We start from the raw sequence: 21,360 nt of genomic DNA on the forward strand, positions 1-21,360 counted from the left end.
CATATAATAGATGCATTTGTCTCTGAAAATGGAAACTGTATAAAAATGCCAAAATAAAATTCAAAAAACTTTTAAAAAAACAAATGTACCCAGAAAAATAATTATTTTGCCCATGTAATATACCAGATATAAAAAATTCACTAAAGTGTTTTGTTTGAAATTAAATTGATCTCTTAAAAATTTAGGCTTTAAGTTGATAAAATGCTTATAACTTAAGATTATTGTACCAAAATTTAATATTGTATGCATTTGTTCCTATCAAAATTTCAAGTAATATTGTAATATTATTAATGTTAAATAAAAACCCTTACCCATAAAAGCAAAAAGGAAAAATAATCTTTCTACATTCATTAAATTTTAATGTAATGTAAAAAGGTACCTTTTCTTTTTGCAATAGAAAACAATAAAACTGCTACTAAATAATTTTTAATATTTTCTTCAAATTAAGTTTCCTCGAATTTGCAGCCTAGTGATAAAATATTGGGTCTGTCAATGTAAATGAATTACATAATAAACTAAAAAGGGATTTTGACAAAGGAAAAATCTATTTCTGAGGAAGGTCCCATGTCACCCGGTGAAATTCCATTACAGCACGAATTTCTAGGTATAACAATGCTAGATATACCAGAGAAAAAGAGCTTTCAGGAAAGCTGGGGTTACTACCCCCAGTCGAGCGTCTTCTAGGAAGACGTCGGTATAAGAAGGGTGAGTGAAATACCACTACCACGGAAACCTACTCGAAAGATCTCTCCTATCAAAATCCCCGGAACAGAGCGGTGAGCCGTTACAGCCCCACATCAACACCCGCCAGGACGGCGACACCAGCGCCACCTACCTCATTCCATGCTAGCACTAACCCCAGACTTGGCATGTGCAAGTAGGGGGGGAGAGTACTAGGTGATCCAGGGAGGGTCACGGGTGACACGGGACCTTCCTCAGAAATAGATTTTTCCTTTGTCAAAATCCCTTTTCTGAGTTCAGTCCCGTGTCAGCCGGTGAAATAGTGATAGAGAATCATGCCAAGGCTGCAACTACCAGGAAAAAGAAATGGGGGTAATCTGAAGAAAAAGGCAAAAATTTTACCAAAATAATTTTAATCAAGTAATCTCTTCCATGTAGCAAGAATACTAAGACTAAGGCATACTAAATCTAAGGCACATCAAAAAAACTTAATACTATGAAACATGTGGGAGGTCCCCAGGCACGACGGGAGAAAAAGCCCAAAAATCTTAAAATTACTTAAAGCAAGGTGAAACATGAAAAGTGCACAAAATAACTGCAAATATAACCTTAATACTATACACGTAAACTTAGGCTAAACACGTAAGAGACAAAATCAATGAAATTAACATATACAGAACATATACATATATCTGGGGTACATGGAGCCAAATAAAAACTGTCCAGTACCCCATAAGAAAAAACAATCATGGCATGTCAGATTACACTTTTTCCATCAACAGATACAAGAAACATCAATATGAGGAGCCAGGCAGTGAGGTATAATCAACCAGGAGAATAAGCAGAAAAGTAAATGAGGCAGGCGGGCGGGGGAAAGGAAAGGATAAGGATATGATTAATTAAGGTGGGAGATGACACTTCCCACAGCTATGGTAGAAAATTTCAGGGCTTTGAGCGATTTTAAATAGTGGCGTTTAAACACTAGAGGTGATTTCCAACCCGTAAATTTAGATAACTCTGAGAAGTCCATATTATGAAAGTAATTAATGGAAGTAGCAACTGCTCGAATATCATGAACCTTAGGAACTGAATCTGGGTTGGCCTGTTTAATGAAATATAGAATTTGTTGTCTTATAGCATTTAGTGAAAGAGTACCACCTTTCTCCCTGATAAAAAGAGGACCCGACTTACTCTGTGGAGTTCTTAAAAGGTAAGATTTAAGTGTATAAACTGGACATAAAGACTGGTCTTGAGGAAGGGGCACCACCTTCCAAGGAGACCACCTGTCCTGTGGGTCTTCGTTCTTAGCTAAAAATCTAGGGTCAGGGGAATGGAGGACCTCTCCAGACAGGAGGAAGTTCACAAAATTATCACCTCTAGTGAGAGCCGACAGCTCTGAGATTCTAGCACCTGAAGCCAAGCTAATCAAAAATAAAGTCTTCCTTAACAGATCCTGATAAGAGCAATGAAAGTTATCCATCTCTGATGCTAACTTAAGGACGTCATTGAGAAACCACGTAACAGACTGTGGGCGTGATACTGGTCTCAGACGAGCGCATGCTCTGGGGATAGATGAAAAATAGGAATCTGTAAGGTCGATTTTAAAGCCGTAAAGAAATACTTTCTTCAATGCTGACTTGACTGTGGTAATAGTGGCCGGAGCAAGGCCTTTCTCAAACAATGATCTAAAGAAGGAAACTCCTAAATTAGCTGTCATGATTTTGGCTTCAGATGCTTTTAGGAAGGAGGCTAATTTTTGACTGCTGAGTCATACTGTCTAAGAGTAGAATCTCTTTTATCTGATTCTAAAAACAGAGTGTTGACAGGGTCAATGTTCGCTCCTTTTGGGCTGCAAATTTTATAAAGTCCATAAAACTAGGGCATTCTGAATTCTTGAGGAAGCTGACACAGTCTTGGTTTGTACTGTCTGGGTCAGAATGGGCTTGGGAATCCGAAGACTCCGTAATCCCAGTTCCTGAAGAAGAGGGAACCAATTGCTCTTCGGCCAATAGGGGGCTACTAGGGCTGGTTGACCTTTGAATGTCCTGAGTTTGTGTAAAACTTTCAGCAGTAAATTTATTGGGGGAAAAGATAAATCTTCTCCCAATTGTTCCAATCTACTGTCATTGCGTCTGTGGCGTGCGCCTGAGGGTCCAGGTTGGGGCCACATAACAGGGGAGCTTGAAGTTGCTCTCCGTTGCGAACAGATCCACTTGGAGGCCCGGAACCCGGCGGCAAATCCATTTGAAAGATTCCGTCCAGGGACCACTCCGTCTCCAACGGAGTAGCCCTGGACAGGGAATCCGCCACCACGTTCCGTACCCCGCTAGGTGGGTGGCTGACAGGTGCCAGCCGTGCTTGTTCGCCAGGGAGAAGATAGCAACCATTACTTGGTTTACTCGACCTGATTTGGAGCCGCCCCTGTTGATGCAATGAACTACCACTGCGCTGTCAATACCAGCCTGATATGAATCCGGTTGGGGCGGATTTTCTTCAGAGTTAGAAAGACCGCCATAGCTTCCAGGGTATTTATATGGAACTGCTGAAACATTGTGGACCACGTTCCTTGTACTTTTGTTTTGGTGAATATCCCCCAGCCGCTTAGGGAAGCGTCTGTGTGAACAACTAGTGCCGGAGGGGGAAATTGAAGCGGAACTGTTTTGGACAGGCCTCTGACCGTGGTCCAAGGCCGCAATCTTGTCTTTAAGATTTGAGGAATAGAGAGACCTTGTCTCTGAGCTTGACATTGGCTCGACTCCGCCACACTCTGTTTATGTCTTTTAATTTCGCTTTTAAGAGCAGGTCTGTCACTGAGGCAAACTGAAGAGACCCAAGGACTCTTTCTTGGGATCGGCGGGATGCTGATGGATTTTGAGAAATCTCCTGGTGAGAGATGCTATCTCTTTCCTCTTGGGAGGCGGGAGAGGACAGCGTGTGAGATGACAGATCCCACTGGAGACCCAGCCACTGAAACCGGGACTCGAGTCAGGCGGGACTTCTCTCTGTTCAGTTGAAAACCTAACGACTCCAGGAAATTGATGACTATGGACGTAGCCTTCTGACACTCCGGAACTGTTGGTGCCCAAATTATCCAATCGTCCAAATATGCTGCTAGGGATATCCCTCGAGACCGGAGTTGTTGTACTACCGTGTCCGCCAGCTTTGTGAATATCCTGGGCGCAATGTTCAGACCGAAGGGCATGACCCTGAAGGAGTAGGCTTGATTCCCGAGTCTGAAACCGAGGAACTGAGAGAAGTTCCGCGCAACTGGGACGTGATAATAAGCGTCTGAAAGATCGATAGAGGTGGTGACGGCTCCACGCGGAAGTAGAGTCCGTACCTGAGCTACCGTAAGCATGCGAAATTTGTCGCATTTTATGTAGAGATTTAGACGCGACAGATCCAGGATCACTCTTTGCTGATCGGAGTCTTTTTGGGAACAGTGAATAACCTGCCTTGAAACTTTAGGTGCCTTACTTTCTTTATTGCTCGTTTGTTGAGCAATTCTGTCACGTAATCCTGTAGGATTGATGTGGGTGGCTGGTAAAACCTGGTTAGAGGAGGAGGTTTTTGATCCAGCTCCATCCTAGTCCTTTGGACACAATGCTGTGTGCCCAAGGGCTGAAGGTCCATTGGTCCCTGAACCAAAACAGGCGACCACCTACCTGTGTTCTCTCAGTGGGAGGGAGCGGGTTTATTCCCCTACCACGTCCAGGTCTTCCCCTTGGGGTGGTGTTGGGCTTTCCTCTATGAGGGGCTTTGCCTCTTCCTCCCCTTGCAACCCTATTAAGGCCGTGAAAGTAACCACGGCCCTCATATGTGGGGTTGTATGCTGGTGAAGCCACATAAGAGGGTGCAGCTGGTTGGACCAGCACATACTGTTGGGGTGAGCCTTGGAGGTGGAAGGCTGTGCTACTGCCGAGACCGGGACGGCTTGGACTACCGCCTGATGGTGGGGCCTCTTATGCCTCCTGAAGCGTTTGCCTCCTCTCGATTGGGGGCCGGCCGATTCTGGGGTCTTGCGCTTATAGGCAGAAATGCCCCAGCGAGAGCGAAGACTCTGGTTGGCCCGTGTAGCCTCGGCCATAACGTTTGTGACCTCCTCTTCAGGGAAGAGGTTAGGTCCCCAGATCGAGCTTTTAACGAGCTTGTTAGGCTCGTGGCGGATAGTAGCATCGGCGAAGATGAACTTCCTGCATTCCAGTCTGGCCATGATAAATTCAAACAAGTCAGACTGGAAGCCAGCCAACAAGGACTTAGCCAAAACTTGAAAGAATGGCTCGTCCGAGCAGGAGACGGCAGTAGCTTCTGTAAGGCAGACGGAGTTCAAGGACCGGGCTAACTTAGTCCGGGCATCAAACTCCGCCTTCAACAAAGCTTCCGGCAGCTTGGGGAGCTGCTCACTGAATGCGTGGAAAGCGCAGAAGGGGTCCAGCTTCCCGACCGTGAAAGTGGACGGGGCGTCCACCAGAACTCATTACTTCCTGGGAATACCAGGAAGTAGGGTCTGTCTCTCTTAGCTGTGGTAACGGATTACCATCGAAGCACGCTCGGGCCGTAGCCAGAGCGACTTTGTCCAAGCAAGGGGTGGGTAGGTTGTCTCCCAGGGCGAACATTGTAAAGTTGCCCTTGAAAGGAGTCAACTTCGTATTTTCTGCCTGCCACTCCGTCAGAGTGCGCAGGAGAGCCGACTGAGCTTGGTCCCTAGGGACGATGACAGTCTCCCTAGGAACCTTATCTGACCGAATCCAAGCTTCCTCCGTAAGCCTCACGAAGCCTGGGTAAGGGGGCAAGAGATCGGGGGGGAAGAACTCCAATTCCTCCAACCGTCTCGTGCCAAGACCATCAACTGTCAGCTTGCCATCATGTTGGATGGCCCGGAGTCAAACGCCAAGGGTTACCGACATCGAACGGCGGGAGGTCCGCAGTGTCGGGGATAACATACTGTGGTTCGGCTGGGGGTGGGCAAGCCATTCCCGCCAGTATGTTATCATGACTGGCCAACTTCTCAGAGATTTTATTAAATCTCGTATCTAGGTCCTCTGTAAACTTTTAAAAAGTGATTTGCAAAGGCCTCTGCGTCAAAAGCAGGTTGGCGAGGAGGGCTTGGTTTTGCAGCCCCTCTTACTCGCGCCTTTGCTGGAGGAACCAGACTTGCTCCCGGAGGCTACAGGTCCTGAAACCTTAGCCTTCGACGGGGGGAAGGGCGATGCCTTCTTGGAAGTCGAGGACTTGTAGCCCTTCGCCTTCCATGAAGTCTTCAACTTCAACTTGGGGATAGCAGATGGAGCTCTATCACCCAAGGAGGAAGACTTCACAAAACCTGCGAAAGAAGAGATGATGAAGCAGGGGAGTCAAATAAAGGGGCCCGCCCCAACAACCTCACTTACCTCACCACTTACCACCTGGTCCTGCTCTGTGTTCATCGGTTCCAGGTTAAGATCCAATGGCGGCTACATCCTCCGAGACCTCAGCGTAGAGGATATCCACTTGGGGTGGCTGGGTCTCATCCCGGTTTGCTGGATGATAGGGGTGGCAAGATCTTCAGGCACTGCGGCCGCCACCCGTGCGCCGGGGTAGAGCAAGTCCCTCAACCTAGCGTCGAGGACGTAGGGCTTCCCCGACGGAACATTCCTGCCAAACCCAGCCACCCAGGCCTGGAGGGATTCCAAGGCAGACTTCTTGGAAGCTTCGTCCGCCTGTAAGAAAACCAACAATTAGCTAAGAACGAAAAACCAGTCCGGGAACCTCATAAACAATATACAATATGAGGAGCATAAAGCGGAAGAAAAAGACTGTCACTTACCGACTCATCCTGGACGGTTGTGCAGAGAGCGAAGCAAACCTCACAACCATCGGGGTGCCAAACAACCAGGTCATCAAGTCGGACCGCACAACCAGCGTGGGTCCGGCATACTACGTGACCGTAGGGTTGTTGGAGGGAGGCGGTACACCCCGGCTCCTCACAGCGAACAGTCTGTAAGTAGAAAAGTACATGAACCTCCCACCCTAAGCAATCTAAAGCCGGCAAGGCCGGGAAACTCAACTACAACCGGAATACTCCGGCGGAGAAGAACTCCCTTATCATAAACTGGGCCAATAAGCTCTAAATTGCACAGAGTGGAAGGTAAAGGCTTTCAGACCCCGGAGGACTCCGGGGAATGAAGGAATGAGAAACCAGGAACTAACCATAAGGGCTGCCAGTAAAAATAACGGTGGAGCCCCCGGGTGTAGGACTGGACTCACGTATATATAAAACATAAAGGAGCGTACTCCTGTAGATAAACAGACTTATCTAAAAATATAATAATGAAATAATAAACAATAACAAGTGATGGTAAATACTCCGGAGACCGGAGGATCCGCTCCCCTATATAATGTAAAAAATAAAGGAGAGTTCCGCCCTTCCTTCCCGCCGGAGAAACAAGACGGGCAAAATGCTCAAAACCTATGTTCATAACATAAAATGCTGAGCAATTATATTTTACCCTATCTACGTAACCCGACGGGAGGCGAGAGGTATGGGATAGTGACTCGAACACGTTCGAGTAAACAAACCACCAACCCCAACACAGCGATGCTAGGGACGGTATGGGAGGGAGCGAATCCTCTACCAACAGGAGAGTCCCTGAACTCGGAGAAAACGCCATCTAGCGTCACCCGCACGAGTAGAGCAAGGCTGGAGGGGGGGGGGGGGGTGGGTAGGGGAGAGGAGTAGGCTACCAGGAAGGAACAGGAGACAGGGAGAAACATATCACCCGCTCAACTGCATCCATACCTCCAAGAAAATGAATCTTGGGAGGGTAGCCTACTGGAAGCAACCAACCCGAAGCCCGACTCCTTCCTAGGCGAAGCCTAATATGGACCTAACCTAGTATAGGCTAGGAAAAGGGAGGAGTGCAGAAGGGAGGGGGAAGCAACAGGGAGAGAAATTTTGTGCCGAGAACCAACCGGGATCGAGAAGGGGGGCAAGGGGCGACTAGCCTAGAGGAAACACATCCAAAGAACTCGATTCCCCAAATGGAGGAAGAGAACTAAGGGCTCACTCTGCCCACCGAAAAACTACCCCGGAGGAAACAGCAACCAAAACTCCCTCAACCTGATCTCCCACCCAGGGCAAGGGGATGGAAGCAAACAAGCCTACTACACAAAATAACCATCACACATAAAAATTGGAACCAAAATGTGCTCAATAGGGAGCGTAGCCTACCTCGGGAAGCGGTTAGATCTGAGGCTGCCGCCACCACACAGAGGTAAACAACAAAAAAAATTAAATAAAATAAATAAAATAAAATAAAAAGAGAGCACCATCTTCAAGCATAAAATAATTAGCCTACTTGAGACCAAAAATAATAAGGAACCCAACCTGGGGGGGTACCTGGGCGGGCATCACCCCAACAAAGGCCGATAGGCCAATGAAATGTAATTTCGTAAACAAAAAGGGGGAGCCACCGCAAGGAACCACCAGGAAGGGAACCAAGGGGCAAAATCTATCTATAACGACGAGGAGACAACTCCAACTGAAAAGAACTGAAGGAGTCGCCTCATGGTCGACATGGCTGGCGGGGGCCGCCGTGGCGTCATAATAAGATCTCAATATTTATGAAAATACGAGACCATAACAGCCAAAATAGAACAAAACCCCACAAGAAGATGGTACTTAACTTAGAGATGGTAAAGCTGCTCGATGCCATCACAGATGCAAGAAAATCCAAATTAAAGAGAGACGAGCACACAAAAGAAACGGATGCAGTCACGTGCTAGAAAATGGAATGAGGTAGGTGGCGCTGGTGTCGCCGTCCTGGCGGGTGTTGAGTGTAGGGGCTGTAACGGCTCACCGCTCTGTTCCGGGGATTTTGATAAGGAGAGATCTTTCGAGTAGGTTTCCGTGGTAGTGGTATTTCACTCACCCTTCTTTATACCGACGCGTCTTCCTAGAAGACGCTCGACTGGGGGTAGTAACCCCAGCTTTCCTGAAAGCTCTTTTTCTCTGGTATATCTAGCATTGTTATACCTAGAAATTCGTGCTGTAATGGAATTTCACCGGCTGACACGGACTGAACTCAGAAAGGGATTTTGACAAAGGAAAAATCTATTTCTGAGGAAGGTCCCCATGTCACCCGTGACCCTCCCTGACTCACCTATGGCTCCCCCTTTTTTTCTTGCACATGCCAAGTCTGGGGTTAGTGCTAGCATGGAACGCAGGTAGGTGGCGCTGGTGTCGCCGTCCTGGCGGGTGTTGGGTGTAGGGGCTGTAACGGCTCACCGCTCTGTTCCGGGGGTTTTGATAGGGAGAGGTCTTTCGAGTAAGTCTCCGTGGTAGTGGTATTTCACTCACCCTTCGTTATACCGACGTCTTCCTAGAAGACGCTCGACTGGGGGTAGTAACCCCAGCTTTCCTGAAAGCTCTTTTTCTCTGGTATATCTAGCATATTATACCTAGAAATTCGTGCTGTAATGGAATTTCACCGGGTGACATGGGACCTTCCTCAGAAATAGATTTTTCCTTTGTCAAAATCCCTTATTTATAAAACTAAGTATATTACGGTGTCATCATTATGTCTTAATGCCATTCTTACTACTAAGTTATTAAAACTCTTGCAGATGTTTAGTTTTATTACTTTCCTCTACAATCTTCTTTTGTTTCAGAATGGTATTTTGATTTCTCTGTTATTATTTCACCGGCTGACACAGGTCGAGAAACCCAGAAAAGGATTTTGACAAAGGAAAAATCTATTTCTGGGGAGAGACCTGTGTCACCCGTGACCCCCCATATTTCCTCTTTTCCCCTGGTCAAATACCATTCCGGTGTGGGGTGCTAATGTGGAATGTGGGTGACGCCGCTTTGTTTACAGTCCATGCGAGTGGTGCGGGGGTATGTAACGGCACCTCACTCGGTAGGACTTTTGACATTGGGAAGGTTTACAGGGCGGAGGCCTGTGATTGTGACAATCTCACCTTTTCTCATACACGACTCCATACCATGGAGCTCGCACCGGGGGTAGTAACTCCGGCTTAGCTTTTTAGCTTTTCTCTGGTATATTTAGCAATAGCTTTACCTTGAAATAAGTGCTGAAAGGTTATTTCACCGGGTGACACAGGTCTTTCCCAGAAATAGATTTTTCCTTTGTCAAAATCCTTTATATATATATATATATATATATATATATATATATATATATATATATATATATATATATATATATATATATATATATATAATATATATATATATATATATATATATATATATATATATATATATATATATATATATATATATATATATATATATATATATATATATATATATTATATATAATGCTGTTATGTGTAATTTCTTATTTCTTTCATTGCTACTTAGGCCTATCATTTTGATGCCTCTTATGAAGTTAACTGAATATATAATGCCTATTTTTGTATTTCTTATTATCTAAGTTTCTAAAGAATTAAAATTAGCTAGAAGTTCAACATTAACTTAGTTAATGCTAAATGCCAGCAGTGAAGAAGACTACCATGCTCATCAGTGGAGAATGTCTCCTCCTCATCGCAAAAGATGACTCTTACAGAAATCATCGGCCACTGGAGTATATTATAACGCAAACCCCAGCCTCTATTCTTTCTGTTTCGCTGATATGAAGTGTTTCTTGACAGGAGTATGATGAAATAATATCTTGGTCTCATGTAGCCTGTTACGGATGGTTTGAGCAGCAACTTGAAGGGAGAGCGTAATGTTCTCTCTTTATAGCAACATCGGTTGTCAGGGGGGAGTTAGGTGGAGTTCCTTAAGTGATCATCTGATGATGATCTTTAACGTAGTGCAACAATGTGGTTGTCCTCCAGTTTTTACAATGAATTTATCATGTTTCCTCGTTCTCTCTGTTGCTGTATCCCTCTATACATGGTTGTTTTATTTACGCTAAGCTGCCGAGCAATATCTACAATAGAAACATTAGTCTTATGCAAGCTAATGTTTGTGGTGCGGCTTAGTCTGTTGCCCATCTTATCGGTGCACGTGACGAGACAGTTTAAACTTCTCCTGCCCGAATGTGGAGTCACACGATAACATACGACATTATGAGATTTTTTCTTTTTTGTTTTTGACAACGATAATGGTTGAATTCTCTTTCTTTCTTTATTTATACATAATTTCATTGATGGTTATTCAATATTATTTTATTAGTCAATAAGCTTTTATCTGGATTCGAAATATAGTTTCTTCTTTGACTCTTTTGCCCAATCATCTGAAGTGAAATTTTTCAAAATGTTTCGTCATTTTTCGTAATATGAATTTTTCACTTGCCATTATTTTTTATATTGTTAACCGTATGATTAATAACCAAAGTCGCATAAGAAAATTACATTTCCTTGTAAATATCATAAGAACAAATTACTGTTAGGTGAACGAAAACTTCTGGAACATGTTGCAAAACATTTTTGAGTGACTGTACCTACATTTCTTATTAAACCTATACATCCATTTCCTTCTTTCCAGTTTCTACATATTTTTGGATGTAGATCGCTGCATTCCTCTTCATAGCAATCTAGATATGCACATTTGCCATACATCTCATAATTGTGACATATCTTGGGATGTTTGTAATAACATCTTTCACCAAACCTGCAATTCCCTCTTTTCAAAAGGGTGCATACTGTGTCTTTCCTTTCTTTTTTTTTCTTGTTCTTTCCCATCAGTATGAAGATCTGGGTACAACCTCTTTGGGATTTTATTTTGGGTTATCATGTCATAATTTATTTCTTCATATGTATGTTGCTGTATTGCCTCATATGTAGAATCTATGAGTTTCTCTGCATCCATACTCTTATCCTGTTCTTTGTTTTCATTACTCTTTTCTCTCTATTCAGTCTTATTTTCTTCTTTTCTATTTTCCTCTTCTTCCTCTTCTTCATCCTCCACAATCTGTACATTAAGTCTTGATTTAATAACCTTGTCTATCCATACTAGACATGTTGAGCAAAATATTTTTGTGCCCTTATTTTTATTTTGCACCACTTCAGCACATGAAGGATGCGTAGGCACATGGCAAGCATAGCATTTCCTAATCAGGTTTTGTGGATTTACAATGCTATACCACACTCTACATAGTTTACAAGCTTTAAGCATCCGTTTGCCTATTGCATCAATCAATATATTCACTAATTTCACCATACTTACTTTCTTTGATGGTATGTGTTGATTTTTGTAGATTTTCTTTATAAGTCTTTTGATAACTTGAACTTTCCTTGGTATCCCTTCCATTATTTTCATTATATTTTCTACAGATTTGCTCCAGTTTGAAGGATCGTATCCTTTCAATATGTCTGTGAATGCTTTCGCATCTTTTTGGTCGACGCTGCTATTCATCTCCACAATAAGCAAACCGAGTTCCCTGCCTGCCAAGTCATCATACTGAATATCACCTATGCAAGCAAGGTTTCTCCACCGTTTGCCACTGTTGGTCGACTCCTCCATGATTTTCAGATTTTAATAATTCACTCGAAAAAACATCTTATTAGACGGTTTATCACTCTAATCTGATATTAAGCTAATCACCAATAGTTCACGAACACTTTTAGCTATATTTCATTCGCTAATTGTATGTTAGACGCGTAATATCGGGTAGATTATTCAGACCAAGAACGACAAGAGAGTACCACCAAAAGCTTTATTCCTCAGAAAGACCCCGTTACTATCTTCACGAAAGAGAAAATCAACACCTATCTCATGACTTTCCAGAGATCACAGCATATGAGGAGCGACTTGTTATCAAGCAAATGAAGAAGGGGAAAGCACCAGGACCAGATAACATCACATTGGACCTAACAACAGATGCTGATGAGCCAATCAAAGTCAGACTGGCACGACTATTTAATGAATGTCTGAGGAGGAGCAAAACACCCAGGAGAGTGGAATAAAGCCATCCTCATTCTACTCTACAAAAAAGGCGACCCCAGGGACATGGACAACCAACGACCAATCAGCCTCCTTAATGTTATTTATAAGATCTTCACCCGAGTTATCATCATTAATCGAACTGCAAGTAAGCTTGATGAAAATCAGACAAGAGAACAAGCAGGCTATAGAAGAGGCTACTCCACAATTGACCATTTACAAACAGTAAACCAGATCATTGAGAAAACAAACGAATAAAAAATCCCACTAGTAGTAGCACTTGTAGATTACACCAAAGCATTTGACTCGGTCGAAACTAAGGAGGTCAAGTCAGTGCTGGAAGAACAGGGAGTTGACTCAGTTTACATCAATGCCCTCCGTCACATCTATGACCATGCAACATCATTTATGCAGCTCCATAAGGACTCAGAACCATTCCAACTCAAGAGAGGAGTCAGACAAAGTGACACAAGCTCACCCAAACTGTTTACTGCCTGCCTGGAGAGAGCTTTCTGACAACTCAACTGGCAAGAAAAAAGAATAAGAATAGATGGAGAATATCTAATTCACCTAAGATTTGCTGTTGACATCATTACCATTGCCCCCACCAAAGAAGAGCTTCAACAAATGCTTACCGAGCTAAATGACGCAAGCAAATCAGTAGGCCTCCACATGAATTTCTGTAAGACCAAAGTCATCAGCAATAAATACACTGAAAATGCAGATGACATACTCAAAATTGAAAGTCAATAAATTGAGGAAGTGGGCCACTACATCTCCCTTGGACAATGAATCTCTTTACATGACGCCTCCAAAGTGAGTGAAATAAAAAGAAGAATAACCCTCGGTTGGGAGGCGTTTGGAAGAGCCAGTACAGTGTTAAAAAATAAGAAGATTCCTATCATCTTAAAAAGGAAAGTCTATGATTAGTGTATCTTCCCCACTGTCACCTATGGGGCCGAAACTTGGAATCTAACAAAAAAAGCTTTCCCTTAAATTACGAACAATGCTAGGTCTAACTTTGAAGGATAGGAAAACACCTAAATGGATACATCAAAAAACTAAAGGATATCCTTGAAATCCTTGAAACCATCAGTAAGCTCAAGTGGAACTGGGCAGGGCACATTGCCAAGATGACACACAATATTATTGATGGACACCATGAACAACCTTCTGCACGCCCCGAGGATACACAAGAAAATGAGGAGGACAAAAAACCTGCTGGCGAGATGACTTAGACCAACATAAATGACAGTGGTACACACCATCGGAGGCTAGAAATCTGTGGAGGAACCTGGGGAAGGGAAGGCCTACATCCAACAAAGGACTTTTGAAGGCTGAAATGATGATGATGATGATATATATATATATATATATATATATATATATATATATATATATATATATATATATATATATATATATATATATATATATATATATATATATATATATATATAATGTATAATACACATACCTATATATATATATATATATATATATATATATATATATATATATATATATAATGTATAATACACATACCTATATATATATATATATATATATATATATATATATATATATATATATATATATATATATATATATATATATATATATATATATATATATATATATATAATATATATATATATATATATATATATATATATATATATATATATATATATATATATATATATATATATATATATATATATATATACAGGCAGTCCCTGGTTAACAGCAGGGGTTCTGTTCCTGGCTGAGAGCCACTAATCAAAAATCGCCAATAACCGAAAATCGCGATAATTATAGTAATAAATGGTGTTTACAACATCACAAATGCCAATAGAAAGCTTATCAGTGCCATTAAATCTCTTACTGACTCTGATGAACTGCCTACCAACACCGAAAATCCCTTACAGTCACCGAAATATCGTTACCCAAGAACGTAAAACCAGAGCGCTGTTTATCGATGTCCCCATTAAGCGAGGACTACCTGTATACATATATATATAAAATATATATATATATATGTATGTATGTATGTGTGTTTGTGTGTACAGTAGACCCCAGGTATTCGCAGGGGATGGGTACCAGACCCCCTAGCGAATAGTTAACACCCCCTCTAAAAACACTTAAAACTGCCAATCTTGAAAGTTCAAATACCAAATGTATACTTAAAGTATCATCTTACATCAAAAATACCTTAAATCATTATCCTATTACTGCATTAATGTTTAAAATTATACTATTGAGAGAGAGAGAGAGAGAGAGAGAGAGAGAGAGAGAGAGAGAGAGAGAGAGAGAATAACTCCTTACGACATCAAAAGATGGAAATCCATGAGCCTCTGTCAGCAACACTTTTTCCCCTCCCTCAATATGTCAAACTGCCAAGTAAACTGACATTTAACCCCATCCCTCCCCCTTGCTGAACTCACAGGAGAAAGATTGAGGATGATATTTGTTTGCTTAAAATTTTAAATAATTTACTACGCATTATTGTTATCGTCATTAAAACAGTTTAACCAGACCACTGAGCTAATCAACAGCTCTCATAGGGCTGGCACGAAGGATTAAAATGAAATGGAGTACCAGATCTAAACCATAGGCTAAACACTGGGACTAAATGATGAATGATTAATGAAATCTTTAAAATATGCAAAAAGGCATATGCTTTCCACACTAGAACACACGCACACATTAAATACACTTGCTCAAGTTTCATCTGTGCATTTAAAAAAAATAGATAAACTGAGCAATGATAAAATTCTGAATAACTTAAGATTTTTTCAAATTCGTTTTTTTTATATATCAGTTGCTAGTGGGATTTTGTATTTTCATAAATTAATTTTTATACTTAACTTACTTACATTTCCTCATGAATATTAAAATTGAGTCAATGGTGCAGACTCTGATAAAACTTCACCAATCGATCCCTTTCAAAAAAAGGATAACCGATGTTGGTTATATTTTGGGCATTCGCATAACACGTTTAGCATTCGGGAGCTGGTTCATGTGGGCTGCTCATTAAGGGGATTGCACTTTTCAATTTTTGATGAATATTTTTGAAATTTAAAAAAATTGGTTATATGGCCGTAAGACATAAGCAACACCTTCGTTATCACATGACCAAAGCATTTTTTCAAAATATTAAAACTAATGGGATTTTGGGCCTCCGCCCCCCACACGGTGAGGTAGGGCTGACGTTTGTCTCCTAATGATTATTGTCATTTTTTCCTTTATTCGCCTAATTTATTAATTATTTTTATTTTTATATCACCTTATCTCCTACGCCTGGCAGTGTCTGGCAACAACAATGGCTTGTTCCTTAGTGAATGCGTGGTCTAAGAGACAGGGTGCCGAGTCAGTTGCCCCCAAACGTTGAAAGCGGTTGGTGGGCAACTTTTTACTCGGAGCAATTTGTTCGCTATTTGTGGTGTTTTTGCCTTTTTTTTTACATCCAGTAACTCTAAATACAATCTATATACTTTCACCTTCAAAAATACGCTCATAGTTGATGAAATGAATAAAGGATGATGAAAAGGGAGTATATCATGACAAGTTCATTATATTTAGATCTCAGTTAGATAAAATAGTGTCGGATATTAGATGCATGGTAGGAAATTGCAGGGGTAAAGTTCAAGTCGAAGCCTCTGCCAATAGATGGGATACTGATATTTTAATGAAGTGCTAATCGTGTAGGTTTACAGTTAGTGCCCCAGCAAAGTGAATTAGCAATGGAAAATCTCAGCACCATCAACTGAGTGAGATAAATATTGATGAAACTGAACACAACTTCGGCTATGAGAAATTCAACTTACTAACACATCTGTTTGGCACAAGTGAAAGTATAGAAGAAGTTCTTCATTTGAGAGACAAAAAGGCTTGAAAATAAAACTCCAAAGACCAAAAAGACCAAACAAGTGAAAAAAACGACTGAAAATGAGTCAAGAATATCAGCCTGGTAGCTACTAAACTTTTAGTTTCTTAGTTTCAAACCAAGCAACAATGAGTCAGGTGGTACTTGATGATACCCTCGCCTCGAGCGAATAATACCCCTTTTTATAAAGGGGGGGTGACCTGGAGCCAGAAATCAACCAAAATAATGCTCTAAGATAAGTTTTTTCCACGAGTGCCAAAAAAAAACACTTGTTGACCTTTATGGTCGTTTTTCTAAGTTTTCACTTTTTTGCACTTCAAATGCTAACTACTTTTTTTATTTTTAGGCCAATTTTAAAGTTAAATATACCATTGGAAAGAGGAAAGAAAGACAAATATTTCTTGGGGGCTAGATTTTTTCTTTGGTTGACAAGGAACCCGTGATAATCAAATTAAACAAATTTGGGGGGAAAATCCCCCCTCACCCCCATCCAAAGAAAAAGGAAAAATAGAAAAACTCTTCCCATGATTTTTCCTACTATGATATACTTTCTGCGTATGAAGCCGCATTGCAATAGCTCTAAAAATGAAGGAGGAGAAACATTTTTAATTTAATTTTTTTTTAAATAAAATCCAAAATAATCATCCGGTCACTCAAATTTTTTCTGGAACATCACCTTATATATATGTATAACATATAAAAATTTCATAAAAATCGGAGCATTATTTTTATATAAGCTTGCGCTCCCCTTAAGTGTCCATGTGTCAGACGAGTATGGCCTATTTGGAGACGTGTTAAAATTACTTGCCCATGTCTCTCTCTCTGGTATGATGAACTCCATTTTCTAACAACAGGTTTTATTTGCTTCAACTTATTATTTTTGGGCTCTTCATTCCATTTATTTTGCCGCTTGTGTATAATGCCTACTTTAACGTGTTATATAATCGTTAACTGGGATATTTACGTTAGATCGTGTCATATGGGCTACATCTTTAGCTGCTCTATCAGCCTCTTCATTTCCATTAATCCCTACATGGGCAAGGGTCCAACATATTTCTATATTTTCTCATTATTATATAACTTACGGAGTAATAACTTTATTTGTTTTACAATGTCAAGTAATAACTTTATTTCTTTTACAATGTCATTTTTTGGTTTGTAACTCTGAATGGCTCTGATGGCGTTTCTAGAGTTGCTAAAATTCACAATATTATTACATGAGCTTTCTTTAATTGTTTTTATGGCTGATGATATTGCCCATAACTCAGCTGCAAATACTGAGGCATTATCAGGTAGAGAGAATTGATAAATTTTGTCTTGGGATACTGAAGAATATCCCACTCCATACTCTGATTTAGATCCATCTGAGTATATTGCGTAATGTGGACCTTTTCGGCTTATATGCTCTATTGTATGTTGTCTATGGTGTTCTGGGACATATGAGTAACTTTTTGATAAATATTTTAAGTGTGTGCAAATTCTTATTTTACTCAGTCCAAGGAGGAGGTAATTTTACTATTAAATGCAATAGCAATGACTCAAACATTCTTCTACTCTAAGAGGGAAAGGTGGTGAGTGATTGTTTATAAATACATCTCTTAATTCAAATAATTTTTTGGTTGGAGATCACTTGCCTGAATTCTCAAAGCACTCTTCACTGTTACAAACTCTCTATGGAGAAACAGTGGTAGTTCATCACATTCAACTTGTAAATATGAGGTTGGTAATGATCTAAAGGCTTCTGAACATATTCTAAGGCCTTCATTATGAACTGGGTCTAACGTTTCCAGCACTGCGTCTGATGCTGAGCCATATATTTTGCTTCCATAGTCAATGATACACAACACTGTTGCTTTATACAGTACAGTAAGGTATGTCTATTGGCTCCCTAAGTAGTGTTTGATAGTTTTTTAATTAGATTTAACAGTCTTTTACATTTTGATTTCATGTATGTTATGTGAGCTTTCCAATTCAGGTGAGTATCATATACTAATAATATTGTCACCTCCATATAAATATCATAAATAAATGTATTTAGTCATGAAAATAACATCAAAATACACTAATTAGTAAATATTTCGACAAAAAAAGTCTGTGAATCACTGAATTTTTCGCAAATAATTTATAGATAAGTTCCACAGAAAATCCCGTGAATTGGTGAGTCTGCCAATTGTGAGAACGCGAATATGGGGGGTTTACTATATACATACCTGCATCATTATAAAAGTGACTAAATAATCCCCTTACTGAATAATAACCAATATTAAAAAAATAATCAAATGTAAAAGCAAAGGGTAATTAACTTGGCTATTACAAAAATATAACAGGAATGAATTGAGCATCCTTACCAGGTGTCTCTGTAGGCATTTCCGGCTTTTGCGGTATTTCAAACAAAATTCACATATATATACACAATCTAGCTCTGTTATTTCCTGTAAATAAAAAAAAAAGGAAAATTAGCAGAATAAGGAAGTATATCCACTGCAAAATCTGAGAAAAAGTTAAAATTATTCTTTTGTAATAAATGTAGTAAGACCTCAAAATCTCAAGTATTTCCCCAAAACTGAAGATCTAAACATGACAGAATTTCTGAACATCAGAACATCGTAGTACGCACTTGAGCTAAGACTACTTTTCTCTCAGTGTCTGATTGCTAAGTTAGCATCTCTTTGTGCTGCTTGCATCTGCTAGTGGCATCACCCTCACTGCTGCTGGACGATTTTGTCAATCTTTTCATATTCTTTTTATATTTTTGCCACCATTAAGTGTTACTTTGTTTCTCTGTGACATCAGCAAAGGCCCATGTCATATCTTTTGCTAACAACTTGATGCATGTGCAGTCATTCCACTGCAAAAGTCCCTAAGGGAAGGAGCAACTCAAGAAGAGCAATACAACACTGATGCATAAACAATTCTTCACTGAAATGCACCCACAAATAAAGCACTTTAAAAAGCAAAATGTCTGCAATGAGTCATCAAGAGACCAATACTACTGATTTATTACAATTAAGTCTTACCATACACAAGCAATCAATAAATCACATACTGAGTAGTATTAATTATAAAACACTCTTCAGTACTGTAAGTTATTGTAAGTTAATGAAAAACAAAAACACCTACATAAATCAAAATAATAACAAAGTACACCAGTTATTTATAATACTTAACCCTTCCCATTTTCTATTGTATACTATATGTGCATTTTGTTGAATTGACACGCTGCTTCAGTCATAAAATAACCAGCACAAGTTTCCTTAGTGATGGAGAACTATTGTGAGCAAAAAATCCAAAGCTGGGACAGCTGTAGTTCAACATAAAACAATCTGATTTTTATATAAAAACAACTGGTGCTATAGCATACAATTGTTTATATTCAGCTACTAAGGCACAGCCCATCCAAAGCATTGCTGTACATGCAGTGCTGTACACTTTCTGCGATACTATCTTGGTGGTCCCTTCTTGCAAAAATGTTAAATCAAAGTACCGTACTGAGTGAAATGTTCATACCCACTTCACTGGTAGCAATAAACATATTATTTACAATGGCAACAAAGTACAGCACTTGCAATTTTTCTATGTACAAGTATAATATACATCCTATATATATAGAATACACTTTGTATACTTACAGCAATGTGCTTGTACTGTAATTTTATACTTTTTGTCCTTCCATGTCACTAAATCTATGGATTCTGAACTTTTCATAACTGTAAAATTAAACTGCTAGGACAAAAAAAAATTCAACATTAAACAAACTGGACACCTCTACCTATCCCTGGGATCTGATGGTGTCTAGGAAATAATTTTAACCAAAATACACTGTAAGTGCTAAAATACTGTATAATTTTTTTATAAACAAAACTAATTTTTTGTATCCACCAATCACTCATATATGTAGCCTGCATTTGTAATTTTTTAATACTCAGGTAAAGCAATCTTTATATAATGACTGTATTGTGCCAACTGGACTCAATAGGTTCAGGTAACCAACTGCCTTTCCTTATCTTAACTGCAGCACAGCTGCACGAGACAGCCGGGCCAGGAGGAGAGAACTTATTAGAATGATGGGTTTGTAAAGATATCAATTTTACTTTTAAAAATCTAATTTGTTCCAACACAAATCCATCACCCATATGGTTTGTAATCCAAAATAAATATTTGTATCTGAAAAATGTTACCATAGATATTTCTTTCCATATCGTATGACGTGGTGCTCACTCACATACTCCTCGTAACACGATCCTGCAGACAATTTGCTTGTCCAAAGGGCATTCCACAATCTCACTTACTGCAACTTTCTAGTAATGTTTTGGCTGCAATGCCTAGGCCCTGTCCACGATGCTTGATTGATTGATTATGAAATTTAGGTCTTGAAGACCAAGCACCGGAACCCATCAGGATTACTCAGTGCAGCAATGAAGATGAGATATATAAATTAATGATGTGACTGATAATGAAAAGGTGATCAGTCCTTGATTCTGCTAATGCTAAAGCTCTCATTAAAAGAGGTACATGACACCTCTGTAACCCAAAGCTGAAAGTTGAATGCAAGGAGGTAGAGAAAAAAGTCGACCTGACACCTATCTCAAGCTCTCTGGCATTTGTTTGTCCATGAATCCAATAAATTACCACTAATACTTCTGGTTAAGGAACTACACAGAGGACAGAAGGCACCTATGCCATCCCCAACATACAGGGATGACGCAGGTTGGCCTGGGGTTGGTCCGCCGGACAATCACCTGAAGAGAAACGTTCCCTCTCTGACAAAAGAAAAGCTCAAGAAACTATGACAGACAGATGCAATAAATAGAGAGAAACAACAAAAGTTGGCTTTTTTGAATGATTTGCTTTATAAGATTTCCTAGTCAGACAAGTGTTCACAGGGCAAGACCAAAAC

At 40.2% G+C, this 21,360-nt stretch overlaps 1 protein-coding gene across 6 annotated transcripts in view; it reads right to left on the bottom strand.

Annotated features, from left to right (window-relative positions):
- Positions 1-21,360, bottom strand: part of Tip60 (Histone acetyltransferase Tip60) — a 357,015-nt gene that overhangs the window by 83,632 nt on the left and 252,023 nt on the right. For all 6 annotated transcript variants that reach the window (XM_067120819.1, XM_067120820.1, XM_067120818.1 and 3 more), the window contains one exon: positions 18,812-18,895. In XM_067120819.1, coding sequence (XP_066976920.1) covers positions 18,812-18,895 — 84 coding nt within the window. The remainder of the gene's footprint in view (positions 1-18,811; positions 18,896-21,360) is intronic.

Source organism: Macrobrachium rosenbergii, chromosome 19 (genome assembly GCF_040412425.1).
Source record: "Macrobrachium rosenbergii isolate ZJJX-2024 chromosome 19, ASM4041242v1, whole genome shotgun sequence".
NCBI lineage: Eukaryota > Metazoa > Arthropoda > Malacostraca > Decapoda > Palaemonidae > Macrobrachium > Macrobrachium rosenbergii.